General features: G+C 39.5%; 2 protein-coding genes across 10 annotated transcripts in view; both read left to right on the forward strand.

Annotated features, from left to right (window-relative positions):
* Nucleotides 1-20: 20 nt before the first annotated feature.
* RAB2B (RAB2B, member RAS oncogene family) lies at nucleotides 21-15,210 on the forward strand. Of its 2 annotated transcripts, XM_081142912.1 has the most exons (8): nucleotides 21-349; nucleotides 564-635; nucleotides 3,026-3,093; nucleotides 7,793-7,875; nucleotides 8,063-8,155; nucleotides 12,118-12,229; nucleotides 12,789-12,857; nucleotides 13,550-15,210. In XM_081142912.1, the coding sequence occupies exons 1-8, from the start codon at nucleotides 304-306 to the stop codon at nucleotides 13,655-13,657; spliced, it is 651 nt and encodes a 216-aa protein (XP_080999038.1). In that variant the 5' UTR covers nucleotides 21-303; the 3' UTR covers nucleotides 13,658-15,210. The 2 variants fall into 2 exon arrangements, with proteins under 2 accessions (XP_080999038.1, XP_080999039.1); XM_081142913.1 differs by lacking the exon at nucleotides 8,063-8,155 and having other exon boundaries at nucleotides 41-349.
* Nucleotides 15,211-17,886: 2,676 nt separating this feature from the next.
* CHD8 (chromodomain helicase DNA binding protein 8) overlaps nucleotides 17,887-23,532 on the forward strand; it is a 59,022-nt gene continuing 53,376 nt past the window's right edge. For 5 of the 8 annotated variants that reach the window (XM_081142402.1, XM_081142401.1, XM_081142403.1 and 2 more), the window contains exon 1: nucleotides 18,200-18,307. The gene's annotated coding sequence lies outside the window, so the exon portion shown is untranslated. Of the gene's footprint in view, nucleotides 17,906-18,199; nucleotides 18,308-23,532 lie in introns of those variants that run through there. The other 3 variants (XM_081142404.1, XM_081142400.1, XM_081142407.1) reach the window with 3 other exon arrangements.

Genomic DNA, 23,532 nt, shown 5'->3' on the forward strand with positions numbered 1-23,532 from the left:
CGCTGATTGGAAGGAGCGCCGGGGTTGTGGCGAGTGCGTCCCGGGAAGGCCCAGCGGACGGAAAGGCTAGCTATCGCCCCCTGGAGCTTGGTGGGATAATGGCACGTAGGTGTGTGAGAGACGTTCCTGGAGGCGGTGTCTGAGTGTTACCGTCGCTCCGACCCAGAGAGGATTTCTGAGGGAAACAATAGAGACGTGATCTGAGCTAGAGGGGCCGGAGATGGGCGGATTGAGTGGCTAGAGAGGCCGGAGGTAAGTGGCTGTTGAAGTCGGGCCGACCCGGAATCCGGAGGAAACAGGACCATGACTTATGCTTATCTCTTCAAATACATTATCATCGGGGACACAGGTAACCGCCGGGCGACTGCCCTGATTGCTGGGGCCGGGTTGCCCAAGCTCCCAAATAAGGTCGTGGGGGCGGGGCTCACTTAGTAGGCTGGGCGGTTAAGTGAAGAGCGGGCGGGGGCGGGGCTCGGGGCTCCCCCCTCCCCTGTTCCGGACGCCGAGAGTCGGGACTGCTCCCCAGCGGCGTGAACTGTAGAACGTGCCGCCTCCTCTTTTAGGTGTGGGGAAGTCATGTCTCCTCCTGCAGTTTACAGACAAGCGGTTCCAGCCTGTCCACGACCTCACAATAGGTGAGTGCCTGCCTCGGAACAGATCATGAAACCTGACTGGCTAAAGTTAGCTGCCTTCAGGGTTTGAAGTAAAAAGTTAGCTCTCCCTTCTTTTTAACTAAAGTTATGTTAAATGAACACTGACCAATCAAATGCTAAAACTGGGCAGTAGTGTAATGGGGAGTAAATAATTGAAAGGTAGCTTTAGAAATGAGCGTGAGGTATGAATTAGTTGCTGTAGGGTTTTTTCCCCCCAAATACAATTTGACTGTTTATGGAAAGTCCCACGAAAGGGTAACTACTTATTTAAAAACAAATTTTGCGGGAAATTAGGGCTAGCCTCACTTATGTTTTGAAAAGCAATTACCAGTATGTAGTTTTCTCGTGTGTTTGAAAGGAAGAAACAATTTGAAGACCATCCCAGACTTAAAATTAAAAGGTAGATGAAACTAATAACTTAAAAAGAGTATGCTACAGTTCCAAAAATACACTGGTGATCCTGGAAAGTATAAATATCTTCCACACATTTGTGATAAGGCATGGCCTGCTGGGGCCTTAGCAGCCCCTTCCCCATTATCTGCATAACTTCAGCCCAGACAAAGAAATGTATAAAACTGGCCTTCTTGCCATGCAAATGCAGTTTCTGAATAAAATTCCTGACTCCCATTCCTTACCATATTGCCACCTCCAAGCCCCACATTATGGAAATCTGGAGCTACTATTGCTTCCAAAGGACTTATTCAGAGCCAAATAACTAATGTGGTTACAGAAGGACTTGATAGTATCAACAGGAAAATATTTTTGGAAATGAAAATGAAGTGAACACCCACGCTGTGACAGGTGCTAATGATACAGTGCTTAACAAGGCAAATATTGGCTGCCTTTAAGTAGCTTACAGTTTTCCAGTGTAGGAGGTAGGGCTGGGGGTACGTAGATACAGTGTAGTGACAAGTAAATTCCTATTGTGAAAGGGGAGGACAGACTGCCACCTCTATCAGGAAAAGCTGGAAATTGTAGAATGAGCAGGAGTTAGCTAGCTAGGCAGAGGGGTTGTAGAGATTAGGGAAAAGTGATCAGGGCAAGAGGGAATAATAATATGTGCAAAGGCTCAGGAATGACAGTGATCAGGCTACCTTCGGAAAACAGAAAAGTAGTTTAATATGGCTGGAGCATAGAGTTTGAAGTGGAGAGTAAAAATTAAAGCTAGAGAATAAATTAGGGACCAAGTTTTGAAATATCTGAAGGTAATAGGAGTAAATGACAAGTTTTAAATCAGAGGGATGATGTGATCAATCAAGTTTCCCCCGGAGTCATTATGGGCTCTGATTCTTTCCTCTGCATCAAGATAAATTCAGTCCTCTGTACCCAAATAAACAAGGCAGTTGGATAGAAAATATGTGCAAAATAAAAGGATCTCTGAGTGCATAACTAGGAAAGTTGCATAAAAGGAGACTAAGTTTTATTTTTTAATTCTTCCCTATTGAAATTCCATTCCTGTTTTCCAGAAAGGAAAAAAAAAACAAGGGAATTTTTTTTAGTAGCTATCACTATTCTTGATGAAGCAGTCTAGAGTAATAAGGAACTGTTTTTTTAATCTTATCAAATGCAGCACCTTAACGTTGAGAGAGATATTCCAGGTATATTTGTGGTTGGGATCTGAATAGGAGGATATTAGCCCATTAGCAGAAGCTAGAGTATTGCTCTTTCTTACTTGGAAATCAGAATTTCTTAAGTACTTATAAAAATAGGACAAATTGACTTATGATCAAGTGATTTTAGTGTAAGCTACCTGTGATTTTTAAGTCTTGTCTTGTCATTATCTTGAAAGATGAATGCCAGGTAAACTAAAACCTTTATTCAGACTGTCAGTTTCCATACTTCTATGAGGAAAGCTATTTTCCAATGAACTCTGGGAATTTTTGGAGGTCTAAAATGTATCATTCTTGAGAACCTATTTCTTAGATAGCCTCTTTTTTCAAACAAAAAATTCCAGAATTGCAAAAATAGAAATATTGTTTTATGTAGAGGACTAAAAAGTGATTTTGAGAAAATGCTAGGAAATATTTTCAAAATTTTTACAAGTTTTTAAAAATTACAAATTTAAACATTACATAATGAAATTTAAGCATTAACTAATATTGCTAAAAATTTATTCACCTTTTCTACTTCTTAATTCATTTTGTCCCCATGTCTGCTCTTTGGTTACATTCCTGAGGTTATTATCACCTAGAACAGTTTTTAATTTTAGAAAAGAAATGAAACTTTAAGGTACACAAAATTAATTGGAGCAAATAGGCAGTGATAACCTGCTTAGTGGCACTGAGGGGGCAATCATTAGCATATTGAAGAAAAGCAGGCTCGGCATGGCTGTTTCGGAGAATCACATTCTTTCTCTTGGTTTTCACTGACAGGTGTGGAGTTTGGAGCCCGTATGGTCAACATTGATGGAAAACAAATCAAACTGCAAATCTGGGATACGGTGAGAGAGGAGAAAATAATTTAGCCTGTAACCAAGATACAAATATAGCACTAAAGGCTGATGCAGGGGAAAAGGGCTTTGTGGGCTAATGGTGGAAATGAGAGTAGGGGGGAAGTGAAATCAAAGAGATAGGAAAGCTTTCACTTCCCTCTGTTACAGTTACAAATCCTGAGTGCCATACTTTAAAATTTTTGTTACCCAAGTAATATATACGTTTGTTCTAGTAAAAATAAAAGCCAACAATACAAGTGTATATAGTAAGAAGTGAATGTTACTTTTATACACATAAACCTTTTTCCCTCCCAATGTTGGTTTCTACTTGGTCAGAATAAACTACTATTAATGATTCAGACTTTTTCTCTATTTAGACACAGAAATAAAAACATAGACAAATATATGGTCGTAGTATTGTTTTTGTTAGTTTTTAGAATTGTGACAAAGTAGACCTGCTTTGTTACTTAGTTATTTATTTATTTTTAGCAATCTCTATGTTGTGGAGACTTTTGCGTGTCAATACATATAGATCTACCTCATTCTTTTAATCATAGAATGTCTGTACCATAATTAATTTAACCGTCTGCCCATTGATGGAAATGTAGGTGGTTTCCAATGTTTTACCAGAATTGCCAGGTTTCATTGTTCATTCTTACTTACTACATCTTCATGCACATGTTTGAGGATTTTGTGGAATACCTGCCCCAAAATGGAAATTCTTTGTCTAGGGTTATGCATATTTTTAAACTTGACAAATGTAGTACTGCCAAAATTTAGCTTGACTTAGTGTAATTTTATCCAGATAAATTGCTTTCGTGTGCATTATCTCATTTGGTTTGTACTTTTATTTTCCCTAAGAAGAATATTCTAGTCTCTATTTTAAGTTAAAGGGAGCTACCACATAGTTTCTAATGTTCAGCTAAAATCTCTTTGTTTTTATTTACTTATTTGATTCTGTATTTTCTCAGAACTGAGAGCTGAAGCAGTTCACAAGTTTTCTCCTCCCTTTTCCTTCCCCCCACCCGACATCCCCCAACACACAAAGAAATCTGTCTTAAAAGTAGTTACTTGGTGCTCTAGGCCCTTTGTGCCCAGAGCCCTTTTCTGGTGGTCTCCAAGGTGGTTATCACTTTTGGGTGCACTGATTGATCAGGTGCTTTTAACTGTGATGATATTCTCCTGTACATTTGTTGATTGTATTTGCAAACATTTTAGCAACCTTTTGTCCTTCTAATTAGATTTTTCATCTTACCGTATTGGCTTGCTCTAATTATAGGAACATGAATCACTTCACATCCCTGATAGTGGTGGCACTAGCTAGATACCTCTTTAACTTCGAGACTTACTTCTTTCGGCCAGTTTTGTCTCTAACCTTTTTCTCCCAATAAAGCCTGTCAAGGTTAATTTCATGTATTTCTTGGACAGCTGCCACTTATTCCCTTCTCTTTTTATTGTTGGGGCCCAGAGGTTCTTTTTTACTATTAATTATTAATCCAAGTAAGGGTTGCAACTTCCCTCTTATTATCCCCTGGTTTTTGTATTTCCCACAAAGATAGATTTGGCCCCCTAAAGAGGCCACAGGACAGATTCTGAGGAGGTGACCAAGAGTTAAAAACCTGTAGGTGTCAGGACTGGTAATAGCTAGATTTGGCCTTTTAAACTTAAACCTCTGTCATTTCCAAAACGGAATCTTTTGATGCCAGAAGACCCAGTAGCTGCCAGTTAGTGGTATGGTCATGGTCACAAGAGTGTGTGAGCGTTGGCTTGCTGGCTTTTCTTTTTTTCTGTAATTGGTAATATGACACATAGTGGATCATAAGATAAGAAAGTTGAAAGCCACTGCTCTGTTGACAGGATCCTCAAGAACCACATGGTCTGATAGTCACTTGTGATGCAGCTGAACTAGTTCTTTTTTTTTTAAATCCTCACCCCAGGATATGTTTATTGATTTTTAGAGAGAAAGGAAAGGGGAAGACAGAGAGAAAGAAACATCAATGTGAGAGAAACATCAACTGGTTGCCTCTTGTATGTGCCCTGACAGGGGATCAAACCCGAAAACTAGGTATGTTCCCTGACTGGAAATCAAATTCCAACTTTTTGGTTTACGGGACAACGCTCTAACCAACTGAGCCACACCAGTATTTTTAAAAAGAGATCAAGTTACCCAGAATATTTTGTCATCACTGTTCTGGTTATTGATAAGGGTTTAGAGAGCCATATTACTTTTTATCTTTCTTCATTCTGTTCCTATAGTTGCCCAAATAACCATTCTAACTGAAGAGGCATTGTACTATAGCTAATATAAAATATTAAATAATCCCAAATTCATTTTTATTTTATTTTGGAATGCATTTTGATTCTTAGGAAATGAGCATATATGACTGTAGGAATTGATACTTCCAAGTATATATCTTAAAACTGCAATGTGATGCTTCCATTTGGGAGAAACTGAAAAACTGTTAATTCTCTTTATCAAACATCTATCTTAGTCTTTGCTGCTTCAGATTTTTTTACTTTGGATGGACAGAGGTACCTCAGACTGATGCAGGGCAGCCCAACTTGAACCAGTCATTTTTTCTAGCTTATTGGCTCACAAACTTTGGTTCATGAACTGGACTGAGATGAAGAAGTAAAGTGATTTGATTTTAAAAGGCATTTTCTGATGACTCACTGGAAGTATTTTCAGCTGCTGAAGTTAAATGCTACCATATAATTCAACCAAACTCTCCCTGTTAGTTTCTGGTAGACTACAGGAAAGAAGAGTCTTTCAGCAACAGAGGAGAAAAAGTCAGTAAGAGATAAAAGCAAAACTGGAATCAATTTAAGACATAAAACTAACTATTAGGGGCCCTGGTCGGAGTGCCTCAGTTGGTCGAGTGTCATCCCATGCACTGAAAGGCTGCTAGTTGGATTCCCAGTCAGGGCACATGCCCCGGTTGCGGTTTGGTCCCTGGTTGGGGTGCTATACAGGAGGCAACTGATCGTTGTTTCTCTCTCACATTGATGTTTCTCTCTCTCTCTCTCCCTTCCTCTCTTTCTAAAAAAATCAATAAAAATATATTAAAAAACACTATTAGGGAATAAATAAAACATTAAGTGAGTTCTTGGAAAACGTTTTAAATCTTAAAGTATTACTAATATTACCAACAAATTCTTCAGAATTATTTTTGGATTCTTATGTTTTAACAGATATATATAGCTGAACAAAACATTTGTATGATTCTTATGGAAAGAGATTTAGTGTTGTTGGAAAAGTAGCCTTAGAATTAGTGTACTGGAATTCTCATGTTCAAACCTGAGTTTAGATTATATGACATAATGACCAAGAGAACTAACTTTTGTGCTAGGAAGAACTAAGATCCTAAGTTTAAACTATGGACTCAGCATTTATAAACTTTATAACTTTTGCCCAGTTACTGAACTTACGGATTTGAACCTCATTTTTTCCATTTATGTTATTATTAGTATCATCACTGTTGTTATTATTATACTATGAGAAAGCCATTTATTTTCTCATGGCCACATTTTGGTTTTCCCATCTTTAAAATATGAATGGTAGCCTTCTTTCCCAATCTTTAATTTTTTTAAATTTATTAATTGATTTTAGAGAGAGAGAGAGAAACATTGATTTGTTGTTCCACTTATTTATGCATTCATTGGTTGACTCTTGTATGTGCCCTGACTAGAGATGGAACCTGCAACCTTGGTGTATGGAGACAATGCTGTAACCAACTGAGCTACCTGGCCAGGGCACCCAGTCTTTATGTAGGGATATGAGATTACTTGATTTCAAGAATGTGAAAACTTTCCTAATATAATAGATTTAATGCCTAGGATATTCATACTATCATTTAAAAGACACTTTTGGTTCTTCTAAGAAGGGGGAAAACCCATCAGGAAAGCAAAAGTACCCATTATGTGGAGGCATTAATAAATTGCTCAGTTAAAATAAAATTTAGTATCTTGACCCCAACTGGAAATTAGAAAGTGAACAGCTGACTTTTTTTTTTTTTTTTTTTTTTTTTTAAGGAAAACTCTATTCTGGGCCCTGGGTTTCTTTCCCTGTTCCTTATTTCTTTTTGCCATGGGAAGATCCCAGCAAGGGACATTCTGGTAGTCCTACCTTTATTAATGGAATACTAAATGTCATTAGCATCTGCCCAATTTAAGTGCTTTGTGTCTGACTAATATTTTGCATTGACTCACTGAAATGAAACTTTCATTAGGGTATTGGCATTCTATGATAATTTTCCTTTTTACAGATAAAGGAATAGGAACAGAAAAGAAAGGTTAATGTGATATGTTCAACATCATATTTGGATTGGCAATACAATATACACTGAGTTTCTAGTCCTATTTCCAGTTTTCCCTCCTAGGGGATATTGGGAAATACATAGAAATGTCTTTGACTGTCACACTGACTATAGGGTGCTACTGGCATTTAGTGACTAGGAACTAGGGGTTTTAGTCAGCAATCTGATAGGTGGTCTCACAGGAAGAATTGACCCACCCAAAATATCAATTGCATTCCCTTTGAAAAATATTGGTTTCCCACCTGGATTTCTCCCTGGGTGGTCATATTTCCTTTTGTTAATTCCTTTTTCTTATAGAAATTTTTTAAACAATTAAGACATGCGATCAAGTCATTTCTCTGGAAATAACCTTGTTTTGGGGGGATTTTTTTGTTACCATGTTGGTGGAAAAGGCTGGGCAAGAATCCTTCCGTTCTATCACCCGTTCCTACTACAGGGGAGCAGCTGGAGCACTGCTGGTGTACGACATTACAAGGTGAGTCAGATCTGGTGGGTTGGAGGGAGACTCTTCTCTTTGTTCTCAAAATCAGAATGCTAAACAGGAAGGGCACGTTAATATTTTTCTTTGCACATGTATCTTTTCTCCTTTTCCCATACATTTAGAATTTCTTTGGCATTTTGAAATGGGCCTCAGACCCACTTTCTAAACTTTTCTGCTGTAGGCGTGAAACCTTCAACCACCTGACCTCATGGTTAGAGGATGCTCGGCAGCACTCTAGTTCCAACATGGTTATCATGCTGATTGGGAATAAGAGGTAACATTTTATTTGAATACATAATAAGTACCAACAGTCATCTGGGTACTCTATGGACATTGAATGACTTGGTCCCCAAACTTTTTTAGTTTATGGTGCTCTTAATATCTCAGTAAAAAAAAAAAAATTATTGTGGTGAAATATATGTAACATAAAATGTACAGTTTTAATCATTTTTAAGTATACAGTTCAGTGGCATTAAGTATGTTCACCTGTAAGCATCACTATCCATCTCCAAACTTTATCTTCTCAAACTCTGTTTCTGTAAAACACTAACTCCGCATTCTCCATCCCACCAGCCCCAGCAACTACCATTCTTTTTTCTCTCTCTATGAGTTTGACTACTCTAGGCACCTCATATAAGTGGAATCATAAAGTATTTATCCTTTTGTGACTGTGGCTTATTTATCTTTATTGATTTTGAGAGAGAGAAACGTCAGGTTGCTGCTCCATCCGTTTATGCATTCATTGATTTTCTTCCATGTGCCCTGACAGGATTGAACCCACAACCTTGGTGTATTGGAATGACACTCCCAACCAACTGAGCTACCCAGCCAGGGCTGACTGTGGCTTATTTCATTTAGCATAGTGTCCTCTAGGTGCATCCATATTGTAGCATGTGTCAGAATTTCCCTTTTATTTATTTATTTATTTTTTTTCATCACCATTTATCCCCTCTATGCCCTCCTCCATCTCCACCCATCCCTCCCCCCTCCTTCCTTTTTTTAAAAGCTGAATAGTATTCCATTGAATGTATTTACCACATTTTATTTACCTATTCGTCCATTAATGGGCACTTGGGTTGCTTCCACCTTTTGGCTATTGTGAATAGTGCTGTTATCAGCATGGGTGTACAAATATCTGTTTGGGTCCCTACTTTTTATTCTTTTGGATATATACCCAGAAGTAGAATTGCTGGATCTCATGGTAATTCTGTGCTTAATGTTTTTGAGGTACTGCCATGCTGTTTTCCATAATGGCTTATACCATTTTACATTTCTACCAGCAATGTACAAGAGTTCCAATTTCTCCACATCTTCCCCAACACTTATTATTCTCAGTAAGTTTTCTACAGCACCCATAAGCCAAAAGAAATACTTAACAGTTGTTATTAAATAGTTAGATCTAACAACATAACAAGTATTTTTGTTATAACAACTTAGTAACTGAGAAATGAAAAACATATGCAGTGCTTTAAGAGGCTAACACAGAAGGGTAAAGTAAGTCTCCATAAGGGCCAGAGAAAAGATGGTAAAATTCTGCTTTGGATCGTGTCTGGAATAACAGCTGAGGGAAAAAAGAAAAAGAAAGGAATGAAAAACGTAAACAAAAGAAAACAATTTTAAAAATTTTATTATTAAATAGCCATAATTATTAATAACCTGTATGCGCCTATTGACACTGCATAACTTCTCAGACCTCTCAGACCTTGGAATCAAGATCGGACACTGTCACACTCATTTCTTGTTCCAAATTGATTTTTGCACAGTACTTTTTATCACAGCAGCTGCCAAAAACTCACCTTCACAAAGAGATGAAGATATTAATGTTGACACTGTGAACTATCTTAAGCTTGTAATTCATGTGGTGTTCTGATGTTAAGCATTTTTTTGTTCCCTTTGGAAATTTGAAGTGTCCTATGGCACCCTTGTGAGTTTGTAGTAGTCCCTAGGTTGAACCATTTGAGAACTGGCCACAGACTAATTGTACTCATTTATTGGGTCAGTCAATTTTATGTAAAACCTACTACGTCCTAGACACTGTGCCAGATCTTGAGTGTACAAGGTGAAAAAAACAAAAAACCTCATGCCCCTGCTCCTATGGAGTTTAGTGTGGACAGAGATATTAAATATAAATTATTTATAACTAATTATAAATTATGATAAATGCAGTGAAGGGGAAAAAGGCTGCTATAAAGGAGTAAAAAGATATCTATTTTTTATTAAGAGTGATATTTAAGCTGGAATCTGAAAGATGGGTAAGAGTTCAGTGGGCAGAGACTTAAAAAAAAAGAACCAAAGACAGTAGCATAGCCCATCAGTGTGGCTCAGTGGTTGAACGTTGGCCCATGAAGTAGGAGGCCACAGTTGGATTCCTGGTCTGGGCACATGCCAGGGTTGCAGGCTTGATCCCCTGTGTGGGGCATGTAGGAGGCGGCTGATTGGTGATTCTCATCATTGATGTTTCTATCCCTCTCTTCCACTCCCTTCCTCTCTCTGAAATCAGCAAAAACATACTTAAAACAACAACAACAAAAAAGAACCAGCCAGCCTTGGCCAGGTGGCTCAGTTGGTTGGAGCATTGTTGCACACACAAAAGGTTTCAGGTTTGATTCCTGGTCAGGGCATACCTAGGTTGCAGTTCAATCTTCCTGGTTGGGGTGAGCATGGGAGGCAACCAGTCAGTGTTTCTCTCTTACATCAATGTTTCTCTCTCTCTCCCTCTTCCACTCTCTCTCAAATCAATAAAAAAAACCCAAAGAACATATCCTCATGTGAGGATTTAAAAAAAAAACAAAACCAGATTATTAGATTGGGAGAACAAAGTATGTGAAAGCCTTGAACTGGAAGAAGCTGAGCAAGTTACAGTATTGAAAGAAACCTAGTATGGTTGGATTGAATTGGGGGAATGGTGCCCGGTAGGCAGGGGTTGCTGAGTAGGCAGGGGACAGATCTCGTTTCACTTGCAGGCCTTAGTAAGGAGTTTGGATTTTATTCTAAACACAATGGGAAGCATTTAAGAGTCTTAAGCAGAGAAGTGGCTTGATCAGATTTTAAAAGATCTCTCTGGAGGGGAGCAAGGGTTGAAGTGGGATCCCAATTGCAGTACTCCAGGTGAGAGAGAATGGCAGCTTGGAGTAGTGTGATGATGATGGAGAGAGAGAGAGGATGAGGATTTTAAGGTATGTTTTGGAGGCAGCTCACTGTGGGATGTATTGGGTGTTTGGAGTGAAGGAGGGAAAGGTGTTACTGAGATATGGAAGCCTGCAGCAGAAGCAGGTTGGGAGGAAAAGATTGATTCCATTTTGGTGTTAGTTTGAGGTGCCTTTTACACATCAGAATGGAAATGAACAGGCAATGGACAAACAGATCTGGAGCTTAGAGGAGCATCTGGACTAGAACAGCAACTTCGGAGTGTTGATATTTAGATGGATAGTTCTTTCCTGGTCTGTACACAGCTGATGAATAAATATATATTTTGTAGATTTGTTGTTCTTTAATGGATTTACACAGTGATTTTTTTTCATGGTTGACAAACTAGAAGTCTCCCAAATGAAAATTTCTAATTTGAAAAGTAAAAATCAAACAGTCTGTCCTTACCTTGTTTTATAGCTTTTTATCCTGTCTTTCATAGAGTTTTCCATGTGACTCTTTATTCCCTATCTCAGTCCTTTGCTGTACTCCCCCACTCCCATATCACCTAATTTTTTTCTGAGTCCTTCATTTACCTGGTGGCAGGCTGCTTTCATACACATTAATAATGAGACTAGTGAGAGTTAAGGCAACTGTGTTCTTTTTCCTGGCTTTCTCCTTGTGGATTGATTCCAGTAAAAGAAGACGACACACATCACAATGGGATGGGACATCTGACTTTTCTCCTTTCTGACAACTGGAATTTCCCATTCATCTTCCTTTCTTTGCTCTCACTGGATCTCATTCCTAAAAGCAGCATAGGGCATAACCCTTGAACAACTCTGGGGCTTGCCGAATACTTATAAACTCCCTTTTCTGTAATAGAGTAAGGTTTTTATCCACAACCATGCGGCAGCTGTCATGGATCTGAAGAGTGTTTTCCAAAAGGCTACAGAAGTCAGTAACCCTATATAAGGAGAATATGATGTAGGATCTACATTCCTTATGGATTAACTGACAGTTGAAACAGCTATGGGATTCTTTTAGAATAAGAGTTTCTTCTTTCACTTGGATCTTATTTTAGTTTTCTCTCCAATTAATCTCTTTCAGTGACTTAGAGTCCCGCAGGGATGTGAAGAGAGAAGAAGGAGAGGCCTTTGCTCGGGAGCATGGGCTTATATTCATGGAAACTTCAGCCAAAACAGCCTGCAATGTTGAAGAGGTACTATTTGGAAAAAAGTAGGGAAAGCTTTTCAGAGATTACATCATATCTTTGTTCTTTTATTCAGAGACATGGGTAAGGAAAGGATGTCTTGTGGTCAGAGTGACTATATGTCTCCCTTTAAGGGAATTGCCCTATTTCTTTTACCCTGATTTCTAAGGTTTTACTTTTGCTTTGGGTAACATTGATTGTAAGTTTGTATTAGATACCACTGTTACTTTTAAATTACTTTAGTTGGAGGGTCTAATGGGTTCTAGTGTAGTCATTCCTCAGCCTGGTGTTTACTGTATCTTCAGTAACTAATTAAGAAGAGGGCCTGTGTGTTTTATATGTAGAGGATGCCAACCTAGGAACATCTTAGATCAGTGTCAAAATACCTTATAATTCCTTTTTTCTTTATGAAACTACTCTCAATGGCTTTTACAGGGACTTTGGGGGACCTTCTGCATTTTTACTCTAATTCACTTCAGAAATTCAAATAGGAATAACATTTGTATTCTCTTTTCCTAATTTCTGTACCTGAACTTGAGCCTAATAATACGATTTATGTCTCCTTTAGGCCTTCATTAACACAGCCAAAGAAATATATAGGAAGATCCAGCAGGGTGTATTTGATGTCCACAATGAGGTACGAAAGGGTGGGGTTGACAGTTAAATTTGCTTTGTCTTAAAGAGGACAGGAAGCTCCCTAGAATTTAAACATCCACTAACATCATACTATTTGAAGCTATGCCAATTCATAGTTGTTGTTTTTATGTGGGTGCATGAAAGCCTGTCATTTTCTGATTTTTCTCAAGTCTGAGAATGCTTCAAGTGATTGTTAGTTGAAGCATTAGTTTTCAACTAAAAGGCGTATACAGTATGGGAGGTTTTCTTCTCAACCTTAGTTCTTCACTACTCCAGAGCTTGAGGGAGATGTAATACTTAATTGCTCAGCAGGGCCGTTTATATAAAGCAAATTCTGGGGCAAAACAGAAAAGAATTATATGCTAATATACTACTTCTACTCTTTTGCCTGCTCCTACTCTTTCCTAATCACATTCGGATTCTGCACATAGCTATGAACTTTAAGTATAGCAGTCTTCTTAAAAGAGGGCACAAAAGTATTATAGTCATTTATAGTACTTACAATACAGCTGGTCATCTCATCTTCACTGTCACAGATTATTGTTCTACAACAGTCTGGTTAGGGCACATGGTCACTTGCCAAGGTAACATCTGCTTCTAGAAAGTGTAATTAATGATTCCTCCTTTTATCCCCTCCTTTCTGCCATTTACTTTAGCACTGAGGTGGGAACTATTGCTGCTTTTCTTTTACAGGCAAATGGTATCAAGATCGGTCCTCAACAGTGTATTTCAACATCAGTGACACCCAGCACCTCCCAGCGGAACTCTGGTGACATAGAGTCCAACTCTGGCTGCTGCTGAACATCTGGCCTGGTCTCTTTTTTTCCTTCCTGGAACAGTTTCAGATCAATAGGCTTAAAGAAAGAGGTCTTACTTACTTTGGCTGAGAAAAGCCTCTTTTCAAGGTGTGATGTTTTGCCTCTCCACTTAAAGACCAGGGGAGAATTTGGGCCCTTACTGACCTGTCCCTTCTTCAGGGACATGAACATTCCCTATAGATTAGGGCTCTTCTTATCCTCCTATTTTAATTTCTAAAATGTTAGGATCAAAGTTGACTGTCACGGCAATTCAAAAATAAATTATTTTAGAAGTATACATAATCTGCTCCCCACCAAGAATCAATCAGTAACACGGGTCTGGGACATTCTGCTTGAGCACTTGAGATTACTGGGGCCTGTCTAGCTTTTAGATGATCGATCCTCGGTCTATGAGTTTCATTGACTTTTTCCTCTTGCCATTTCATAAGAGCTCTTACAGAAGGCACTTCTTTCTACTTGAGCTGCTCAAGGATGCTGAATACTTCTCTACCATCCTATTACTAGTTTCCCTGTCTTTGAGTAACTACAAAACTTTTGAGAGCAGTGGAGTTGCTCCTGACCTGTGGCCACTTATTATCATTACCTAAAGAAAACATCTTTCCCTGTTTACTCTGTTTTAGGGACCAGACCTAACATTGCAGTGTCTCTCACCAAACAGACCCCTACTATTTCATCACACTTACTTCTTAACGAGACCTATTGAGACTTTTTACTCTTTTAATCAAGCTAATCTGCTTACTTACTGGACATAACATATTTACTTCCACTTCTATGCCTTTGCACACGCCCTACTCTCCGCTAACATTATACTCAAAGTCCAAAACTTTTTCCTCCAGAAAGTCGTCTTTGACTGACCTAGGGACTTCTAAGCAATTATTGACACAGTACCCCTTAGCTTTCATTAGTTGTTTATTCATATGTATATTTATTTGTATTTATGTTCCTTTGTAAATATGTTTTATAGTTGTTTTGTGTGTGGAATTTGTCTCCCCACATAGGTTGTAAGCTCCTTGAGAGCAGGGACCACATTATCTGTATACTTTGTAAACCACTCCTTCCACCATTTCTTCACAGAGCCTCGTGCTATTTATGTGATCATTGAATTTATTGGACATACTTAAAGACTTGGAACAGGTCTACTTTAGACTTCAGAGGAAACAAAAGGCCTTAGAGTCATCTCTTTGTAACTCTATCTCAATCTCTTCCATCTGCTTAGCCTCGGTTCTATATTGCTCTTCTCCCTCTCCTCTCTTTCCCTTCTTAGCTCTTTGCTTCCATTCTATGCAGCATACAGTAAGGCTGCCTGTTTCTAAGTAGTCACATAAGTGGGCACTTCTTCAGCCATTCTCCTTTTCAAAAGCATATAATACTATCCTAGCTAAATTTGCTTTGGCTTCCCTCATCATTCAGCCTTCTGGGTCAGTTGCTGTATCTTTTTTGTCTTGGTGTCCCATGCTATTCCACAGCACTGAGGTCTCGGGAATTTTTCTAATTTCTTTTTGGTGGTGAATTTTCATTATTAAATATATGCATGTATCCAAGCTGCTCATATTACATGTGTCATTTCTGATTGTATCCCAAACATAAGTAGATACCTTTCTTCTAGGAATTTGTATCAAAGGTTTTGGAAGAAGTACTCCTTGAAATACATTCATTCCACAGTGGATTCTTCCCCCAGTAGTAGCAGTAATAGTTAACACTGCACCACAGGAAGTTGGAAGACATTTGGGGCATTGCTTTGATTATGCTTTTGTTTTGTTTTGTGTTTTAAATACTGCCTCATTCCAAAAAGGATTTGAGGCTGTTGAATTTGGGTTAGTCTGCACCCTCACACCAGGGACAAAACTAAAGTAAATATAACTATAGTTTCTGTACAGTTTTTCTTTACCAACCAAAAAAGTCTTTAGCGTTTATAGGTATCAGAGCATTGATCAAAGATAGCATTCTGCCTAGAGCTGCTGCTTTCAGAGCCATTAAAGTATACCATTTTGATATTTTGGAGCCTATCTTTAAAAATTTTTATTTTATTTTCGAGAGAGGAAGGGAGAAGGAGAGAGAGAAACATCAATGATGAGAGAGTCATCATTGATCGGCCGCCTCCTGCACACCCCCTACCGGGGATCGAGCCCCCAACCCGGGCATGTGCCCTGACCCAGAATTGAACCACGATCTCCTGGATCCTAGGTTGATGTTCAACCGCTGAGCCATGCCCTGCCGGACTGAAGCGTATCTTTTTAATCTAAAAATTCTACATCTGGCCTGGCCAGGCGTGGCTCAGCAGCAGTTGAGCATCAACCTATGACCCAGGAGATCATGGTTCGATTCTGGGTCAGGGCATATGCCCGGGTTGTGGGCTCGATCCCCGGTAGGGGGTGTGCAGGAGGAGGCCGATCAATGACGACTCTCTCATCACTGATGTTTCTCTCTCTCCTCCCTGCCTCTCTCTGAAATCAGTAGATATATTTTCAAAAAATAAAAATAAATAAAAACCCTACATCCTGCCCTAGCTGGTTTGCTCAGTGGTTAGTGTCGGCCTGCGGACTGAAATGAAGGGTCCTTGGTTCAATTCCAGCCAATGGCATGTACCTGCGTTGCAGGCTCAATCCCCCAGCCTGGTCAGCTTGAGTGGGAGGCAACTAATTGATGTGTCTCTCTCACATCAATGTTGCTATCTCTCTCTCCCCCTTCCACTGTGAAAAGCAATGGAAAAAATATCCTCAGGTGAGGATTTAAAAAAAAAATCCTACATCCAATTCTAGTATCTAAAGCATTCATAACCTTCTATACTTGGATATTTCACCAATTGTAAGATAAGCACGAGAAACAAAAGTATCTGGACAAATTCATCACCTGTTTTGATCATTGCTGATGTTCTAGTGAAATGGTCATGAATTATCATAGAAGATGGATCTCCCACTGCTGATGAAGAATGGTAGTTATGAGATAATATGGGTGTTGATTGGTTTTTGAAGGCCAAAACCATTGGAAACCATATTGTTTATAGCAGTCTAGATTATACTATTAAAGATCATTGCAGATAGCAGTAATTATTAGGCCAGGCACACCTTTTCTCCTTTCTATAATGCCTATAACTGGTTCCTTTGATAGCAAGTTTATTATGAATTAAGCAGAAGGATAATGTATCTATATATGCATTTACAGACAAACATTGTTCCAGTAAATCTTAACACCTCAAATTTGATACAAGGATAGGGGAGAATTTAGGTAACAGACTTTGTTCAATATACAGGGAAATGTATGTGGCCAACTCTTAATCACTTCTGTGGTAAAATATTTACTTGTATAACTCCTTACGGGTCTCTGAGCTACCATGTGTGACCATACAAATACAGTATGTCATTCCTTTAGAAATTCCTTTCATGATCTGGAAAAGTTCCACTCCCCAGTTCAAAAAAAAACCAAAAACTTCTGGTAGCAAGTAGAGATTTAGACTAGGAAACACAGGAACATCTCTTTGAACACCAGAGAATTTTAGCCACCATAAAATTATTTCCTATGTGTTGAGGAATTGTGCAGCTGAAACTTGTATAATTTTGTTAATGTCGCCCAATAAATTCAATAAAAAGGGAAATTAAAGTATTTCCTTTCCTATTTAAGTAGTTATTAGAAAATTACTCTCTACAGGCAATGTTTTTAAGCTGTCCCTTAATGGCCCTCCTCCTTACATATAATTTGTCTTTTAAGGTTTCTATCATTTGCTCTATTTGTACTCACAAGTAGTTTGGCTCTACTGATGAATTTAGGCCATTTAAAAATATATAGTCTTCCCTAAATCTTGTTTGTTCATTTGCAACTGACTCCTAGTCCTCTGTTAAAGTCAGAACACTGGAAAACTTGCAAGTGAAGCATAAAGATTAGAAGCAACTAGAACAGATATACAACCTCTGTTGGCCTTATGCTGATATCCTGAGGAGTGAGGTGACTATAAAGGATTATTCCAGGAACCAGGAAAACCCTCTAAGAACTCTTCGCTGCTTTGATTTGGTAAGATCGCTTCACTCCTACGAGAGGGAGTGGTGGTTGCTTCTAACCACATTCAGCAATATTCCAGAGTTTCTCCCCATCATGACTAAGGGACATTCTGATTATATAAAGGAGAGTGTTAGAGCTGGACCCGAGCAGTCCGACGGAACGCCAAGCAGAGCTTCAGTTTCTCCCTCCTCCCTGCCCCAAGGCACCAGCCCGATCCAAGATGGCTTCCCAGAAACAGGTAACTAAATGTTTGAGTTCAGAGCGCCCCCAACGGCGGGGGGCAAAAAGAAACGCCAAGAGGCCTGAACGCCTGTGAACTGAGCCTTCCAAGACGAGCTGCCGCCAGATTTTATTTTCAATCAGGCATATCCGTGGTTGCCTACGTACCCTTCCGAGCCTTTTAGGACCTCCCACCCTCGAGAGACTTCCTGGATGGCACTCACACAACCCTGCTGGAAGAGGCCGGGCGTCGGCCCTGCCATTGGTGGGAGGGAGCGTAGGTGGGCGGAGCCTCGCGAGAATGGACTACTAGCAAGCTAGATTGAGGCGAGGGTTGGCCATGCTCCGCCGGAAGGCGCCTTGTTCTCCGAAAGGGTGAGTTGAAACGCTGGCTGGAAAGGAAGCGCCGGGACTGGTTCAGGTAGGCTTCCCGTTAATGCCCGCTCCTCAGCGCTGGTCCAGGGTCTTTGCAAAAGCTAAGGCTCTTAGAATTGGTGTCAATAACTCATCCTCTTCCTCGATCCACCGCCCCCTGCCCGTCCGCCAGTTGTTAGGGATCAGGTGCTGGGTGATGCTCTGGACTGAACCATTCTCCTTTGTGAGACGCCGGGGGTGAGGCCGGCAGCCGGGCCGCGGGGCGGGGGCCGCCAGAGCCGCGAAGGGATCTGCGCCGACCGCCGAGGAGTTTTCGGGCTTGTCAGTGCATTACTGGGCGTGGTGCAGAGTTTGAGGCAGCTCCTTGTTCTCCTTGTCCCTTCAGAGGAGGGAGAACTCCCCAGTTCCGTTTGGTTCCTCCATACTTTGGACTCAGAAGTGAGAGGTTAGGGTTTTTGTTTTTTCTTTTTTTTTTTGCTCGCGTTTTTGTATTTTAATAGTCAAAGGTGGATAGGAGCTCATGGGGTAAGCGTGTGCAGATTGTTATACAGTATTAGGTGTAATTTCTGTGGGTCTTTGGGAGAGAAGAACAGGCTTCTGGAGAGTGTTTAGAGGCGGTGGGAAAAGAAGAGCTCAAGCTTTGCATCTCCATTGACAGGTCTGCAGAACTTACTGGTTTTCTGTTACATTATGTAAATTCTTAACTCGCAGAAGACCCCTTCCCCTGCCTCGGAGCGAATGCAATTTCTTTATTCACCTGTCTAGCGTCGCAGGAAATTTTCCTGCTATTGCAGGATCTGTGCAAATGCAGCAGCTCCTACCTTTTGAGGGGCTGTCCTGAAAGTGATTAAGATCTTCAAAGAAGAGCTATATAGTGGAGGTATATCGGTGTATAGATGTGTAGTGGGCCACTCTTCCATAACCGAGCATCGTGAGTCCAAAGTCAAAGACTTAGTACTCGATGTCTTTCTTTTAAAGAACGTCCCAAGCACAAGCGGGAGGAACTGCATGGTGGGTGACTAATGCTTCCTACCATCACCCCAGCTTGTTTAGCCTTCTGTTGTTCAGAGCCTGTCAGTTCTGTCAGGGATTCTCTGACTAGGTTATCCTTACCATCAGCTGAAGGCCCATCTGGTGTGGGGCACTTTTAGACACTAGAAGTTGAGTTTGTGCTGTGAATAATGCCCTCTGTTAGTTACTTAGATAATGTCTTCTGCTGCAGAATTCCTTTTGTGTTGGTCATCAAATAAGTTTCAGAACAAATTGTCCACCCCTTAGGGCCAGAACCTGAGACGCTTCTCATTCCAAGTATTTTGGAATTATCCTGCCCCTTTAAAAAAAAGAAGAGTTATGATAAGGAAAACAACATTTTCCACTTAAAAAGAGCTGGGCTGCAAGAGTGGCATGCCAGTGGGCCTGAAAGGCAGGATGAAGGACACTGGCCAAAGACAGGATAGGCGTGTGTGTGTGTGTGTGTGTGTGTGTGTGTGTGTAGGAAGAGATAGGCTTGGTGGGAGTTTTAAAACTGAAGTAGCAAAGGAGTAATGGATTGTGATGAGGCTTTTGAAGGAGCAATGTTTGGGTACTTGCACAATTCACACTTTCCCCATGTTTGATCTATCCTGTGCATCTGTTCTTTTGATTCTGTGAGTTCCCAAATTGACAAAATCCATTTAGACATGGACAGAAAATGATAGAAATCTGCTGAGCTGGCTGTGAATCGCCAGGAAACATATCTCGTATTTCCCAGGACAGCCTTGTCTGCAGCACTGCTGGGTGCTGGAGTGGAAGAATCCTGGCATTGTAGTAACCGCCACTGCAGAGTTTTGGTTGTAAAAGGAAAAATTTAATGTTTTATGTGGAGAGTCGAGTTTCTGATACATAAGGTAGGATGGCGAGGGGGATCTGTCTTTAAGAGAAACCCCTGAACACATCTTTTAAAAAGGGTAAGAATTTTCTAAACAAAACTACCACTTAAGATTAATTTGCAGGTGCCGAGAACTGTGCTTGCTTACTTAAAGAATGAGATTTGATATTCTCATCTGCTGAAATACTGTAACATTTTCGGAGCATTCAGATGAATGCCACATACTTTAAAGATACTGTGTCCACAGACCTGCAGGAGTTAAGCTTTGTTCTGAGCCTATTGCTGGGGGATAAACTGGAGACAAACATTTTTTTGGACCTTTCACCCTCACCCCTAGTAGTCAGGGACTTGCATTTGAGCAAGCCCCTGATCTGCAGGTATTTGCTTGACCTACGTTTACACTACTGCGACCAACCCAGTACTGTAATTACTAGTTTACCTTTAGCATTTGATTCTTTCATAAGCTGTCATTTCGTATCTTACTCAGTTTAACTTTATAGATCTCCCCTTTAATAAATTTTTTATTCTTTCCCTCACAGAGCTGGTGGTCTTCCTTTATTGTCCTTTGTGATTTTGTTTGCTTCAGGGTTTTTTTTAATTCACTGACATTGCGCCTTTTTGCTTTTATCTTACTGAGGCCTTTTAAGGAATGGGAAGAAACACTAATGTAGTTGGTACCTAGTACCCAAGTGATAGTTGTATTTCTGTATGAAGCTGTTGTGTGAACTGTTTACCGTTGCCTAAAAGTTTATTTTGCCACTTACTCATTCTAAGTTTTATCCTAAATCACTTTTCCCTCTTTTAACCTCTCAGTTTGTCGTATGTGTGCACGTGTATGAAGTTGTGATTTACCTCTTTTTTGTGTGTTCTAACTCATATTGTCTTTAAGATTTTCATTGCATTGCAAAATACGTCCACCTCTTTGTAGTTACTGGATGCTTTAAATTTAAACTACAAAGTATGTCAGTCTCTGAAATTTCTCGTGAAGCTGTTCTATGGGTATCTTTTTTTTCCTTCTTTTTTTTTTTGCCGTTTACTAACCATTACTTTCTCTCCTTCACCAGGCTCTTGGTTGTTTAATGAAGCAAAATGGTCAATTTTAAAAATATCTTAATGTTTGCCTTCAGATTGCAGCAGGAGACTTTTAAAAATAAAACACTTAATTTCTACCCACTAATGTATGTTACACGATAATTAGAATCCAGCAGGCATACACAGAAACTAGACTGGCATAGAAAATTGCTTTACATTCACCTTCAGCAGGGATGGATTCAGGAATATATTTTAAACAGTGAAGGAAACCTAGATAACACTCTAGCCTCTTCAATTTCAGACTGTCTTAATATATTCTTATTAGTTTGCTTGCAAAGATTTCCCAGAACATCAGACTCACTCCTATTCAAATAAAAATACCAAAAAAATTTCAAAGCCAAATCAGGGATTTTAAAAAGTATTTACTCTTAAGCGTAATTATTAAGAAAATAATTGGATTTGTCATTGAAAGAATGAAACATCCCTGATTTTATTTCCTCTGTACATTTCCAGAGAAATTTATTGTGTGGCTTCATTTTATTTGACATTTTAAGATTTTATTTCATTTAAAAAAGATAATTAAGTGACATGCTACTCACATTTCTAGGCAATAATAGGATTGTGCTGCTTTTCTCCCCTGTATGTCAGCACATTAAATGTGATAGTTCTAATTCTTTTAGTAATGTCCCAATACTCCAGTAATTAGTAACTCTATAATAACACCTTTTTGTCTTGAGAGTCCGTAATTCTTCTAAAAACTATGTCAGTACTTTTCTGAGAAAGGAAGTGTATTAACTTCATTCTTAATTTCATCTGAGAGGAAGGATTGCAAGAGCTGTAAAGTTTTTCAGGTTTCTCCAGTTGTCTTTCACTGTCATTATAGAAATCTTTGGAATATCTAAAGGTTTTTGTTTTCTCCCCCCACTACAGTACTTTCATTTTTTCTTTCACTACATACTTTGGGGGTCCCCTACATCTTTGGGAATTATTCCTTTGGGACATGGGTTTTCAGAAGTACATTGTCCCATTAATGATATGGAAATTTTTTTTTGGTAAGTTCTAGAAGAAATGGTGATTTCAGTAGTTAGGCTGCCTGTTTAGAGCTCAACTCAAAGCAGGATTTTGTAACAGAACATGATTTTTATCAGATACACATCTGCCTAAATAAATTGAATGAGTGGGAACATTTTTTGGAGTTTTGAGTAGGGGCTACCAGGTGGCATGAATACTGAACTTTTCCTCAGTGGTTCCTTCTTCATTTCTTCTATTCAGTACTCAGTTATTCTCTTTTTTTACCCCTTGTCTTGGGAGTGGAGCACATTAGTCAGCTCTTTATTTATTAACACTTCAGTTCTGTAAAATGTAGTGCTTTTGCATTTTTCAGGTATGCCTCCAGTTGGGGCAATCTTTTTCATGAGGTCTTATATATAGGTAATGATTACTTCCATTCACTGCTCTCCTGAAAGTCATGGAGTCCAAAGTTGAGGCAGCTGGATCTGGGCATATGAACTACCAAGGGACAGCCTGGTTAGTTGGAGAACTGTAAGTTCCCATGAGCAGGCATGCACACTGGCATCATTCCTACAAAGATGAAAAATGACTAATTGAATTACCTGGATGTTGCCCTAGACACCAGAGCTGGTTGAAGTCTTTTCCATGGTTTTTGAGGTTAAAGGGTCGTACCGTTTTCTCAGCACAGTAGTATTAGAGTCCTTTCATCCTGCCCAGCAGCCCTGCCATTCTAATTGTGAACTTTTACATCTATTTCAGTATCCCACCATTCTGCTTAGCAGATCACCTTAACTCTCGAAGGAGTAATTTTGCTTTGAGGGAAACCTTTAGTGGTACTCTTTTAAAATGTTGGACAGGGAATAATAAACTCCTTTTTATTTGCCTACTGTGTGCCAAACATTGTACATTATCTTTTAATCTTCAGAATAATCCTGAAATGTATGTGATGCTAGCTTCATTTTACAGAAGAGAAAAGAATAAGAGAGTGAGGTTAGGTAACTTAACTAGGAGTAGGACTCCGGTCTGTTGGACTTCAAAGCCCATTCACTCTCCAGCCTCACCGTATGTAAAAGTTCAGTGCGGACCCCTGTGGGAGAGCTGTCTTTGACCACAACATGAAATGAGTAGGCATCCGGTTGCCTGTTAGAGCTGTACCTTTAGCAGTTGTAGAACCTTGAGAATGTAAAATTTCTTTTTGTCTTTGTATCTCTGTCTGTTTTAAAAGGAAAAAAATAATAGTTTGTTTCTTTTATTTAACTTTGTTATTTTGAAGATAAGACTATGAGGTACTTTAAGCTCCACAGAGGAAAATCACTTGGTCAGTCTTGCAGATAACTCCATTTTTTAGCCAATACACATCA

This window comes from Miniopterus schreibersii (assembly GCF_964146895.1).
Source record: "Miniopterus schreibersii genome assembly, chromosome: 1".
In the NCBI taxonomy this organism is placed as follows: domain Eukaryota; kingdom Metazoa; phylum Chordata; class Mammalia; order Chiroptera; family Miniopteridae; genus Miniopterus; species Miniopterus schreibersii.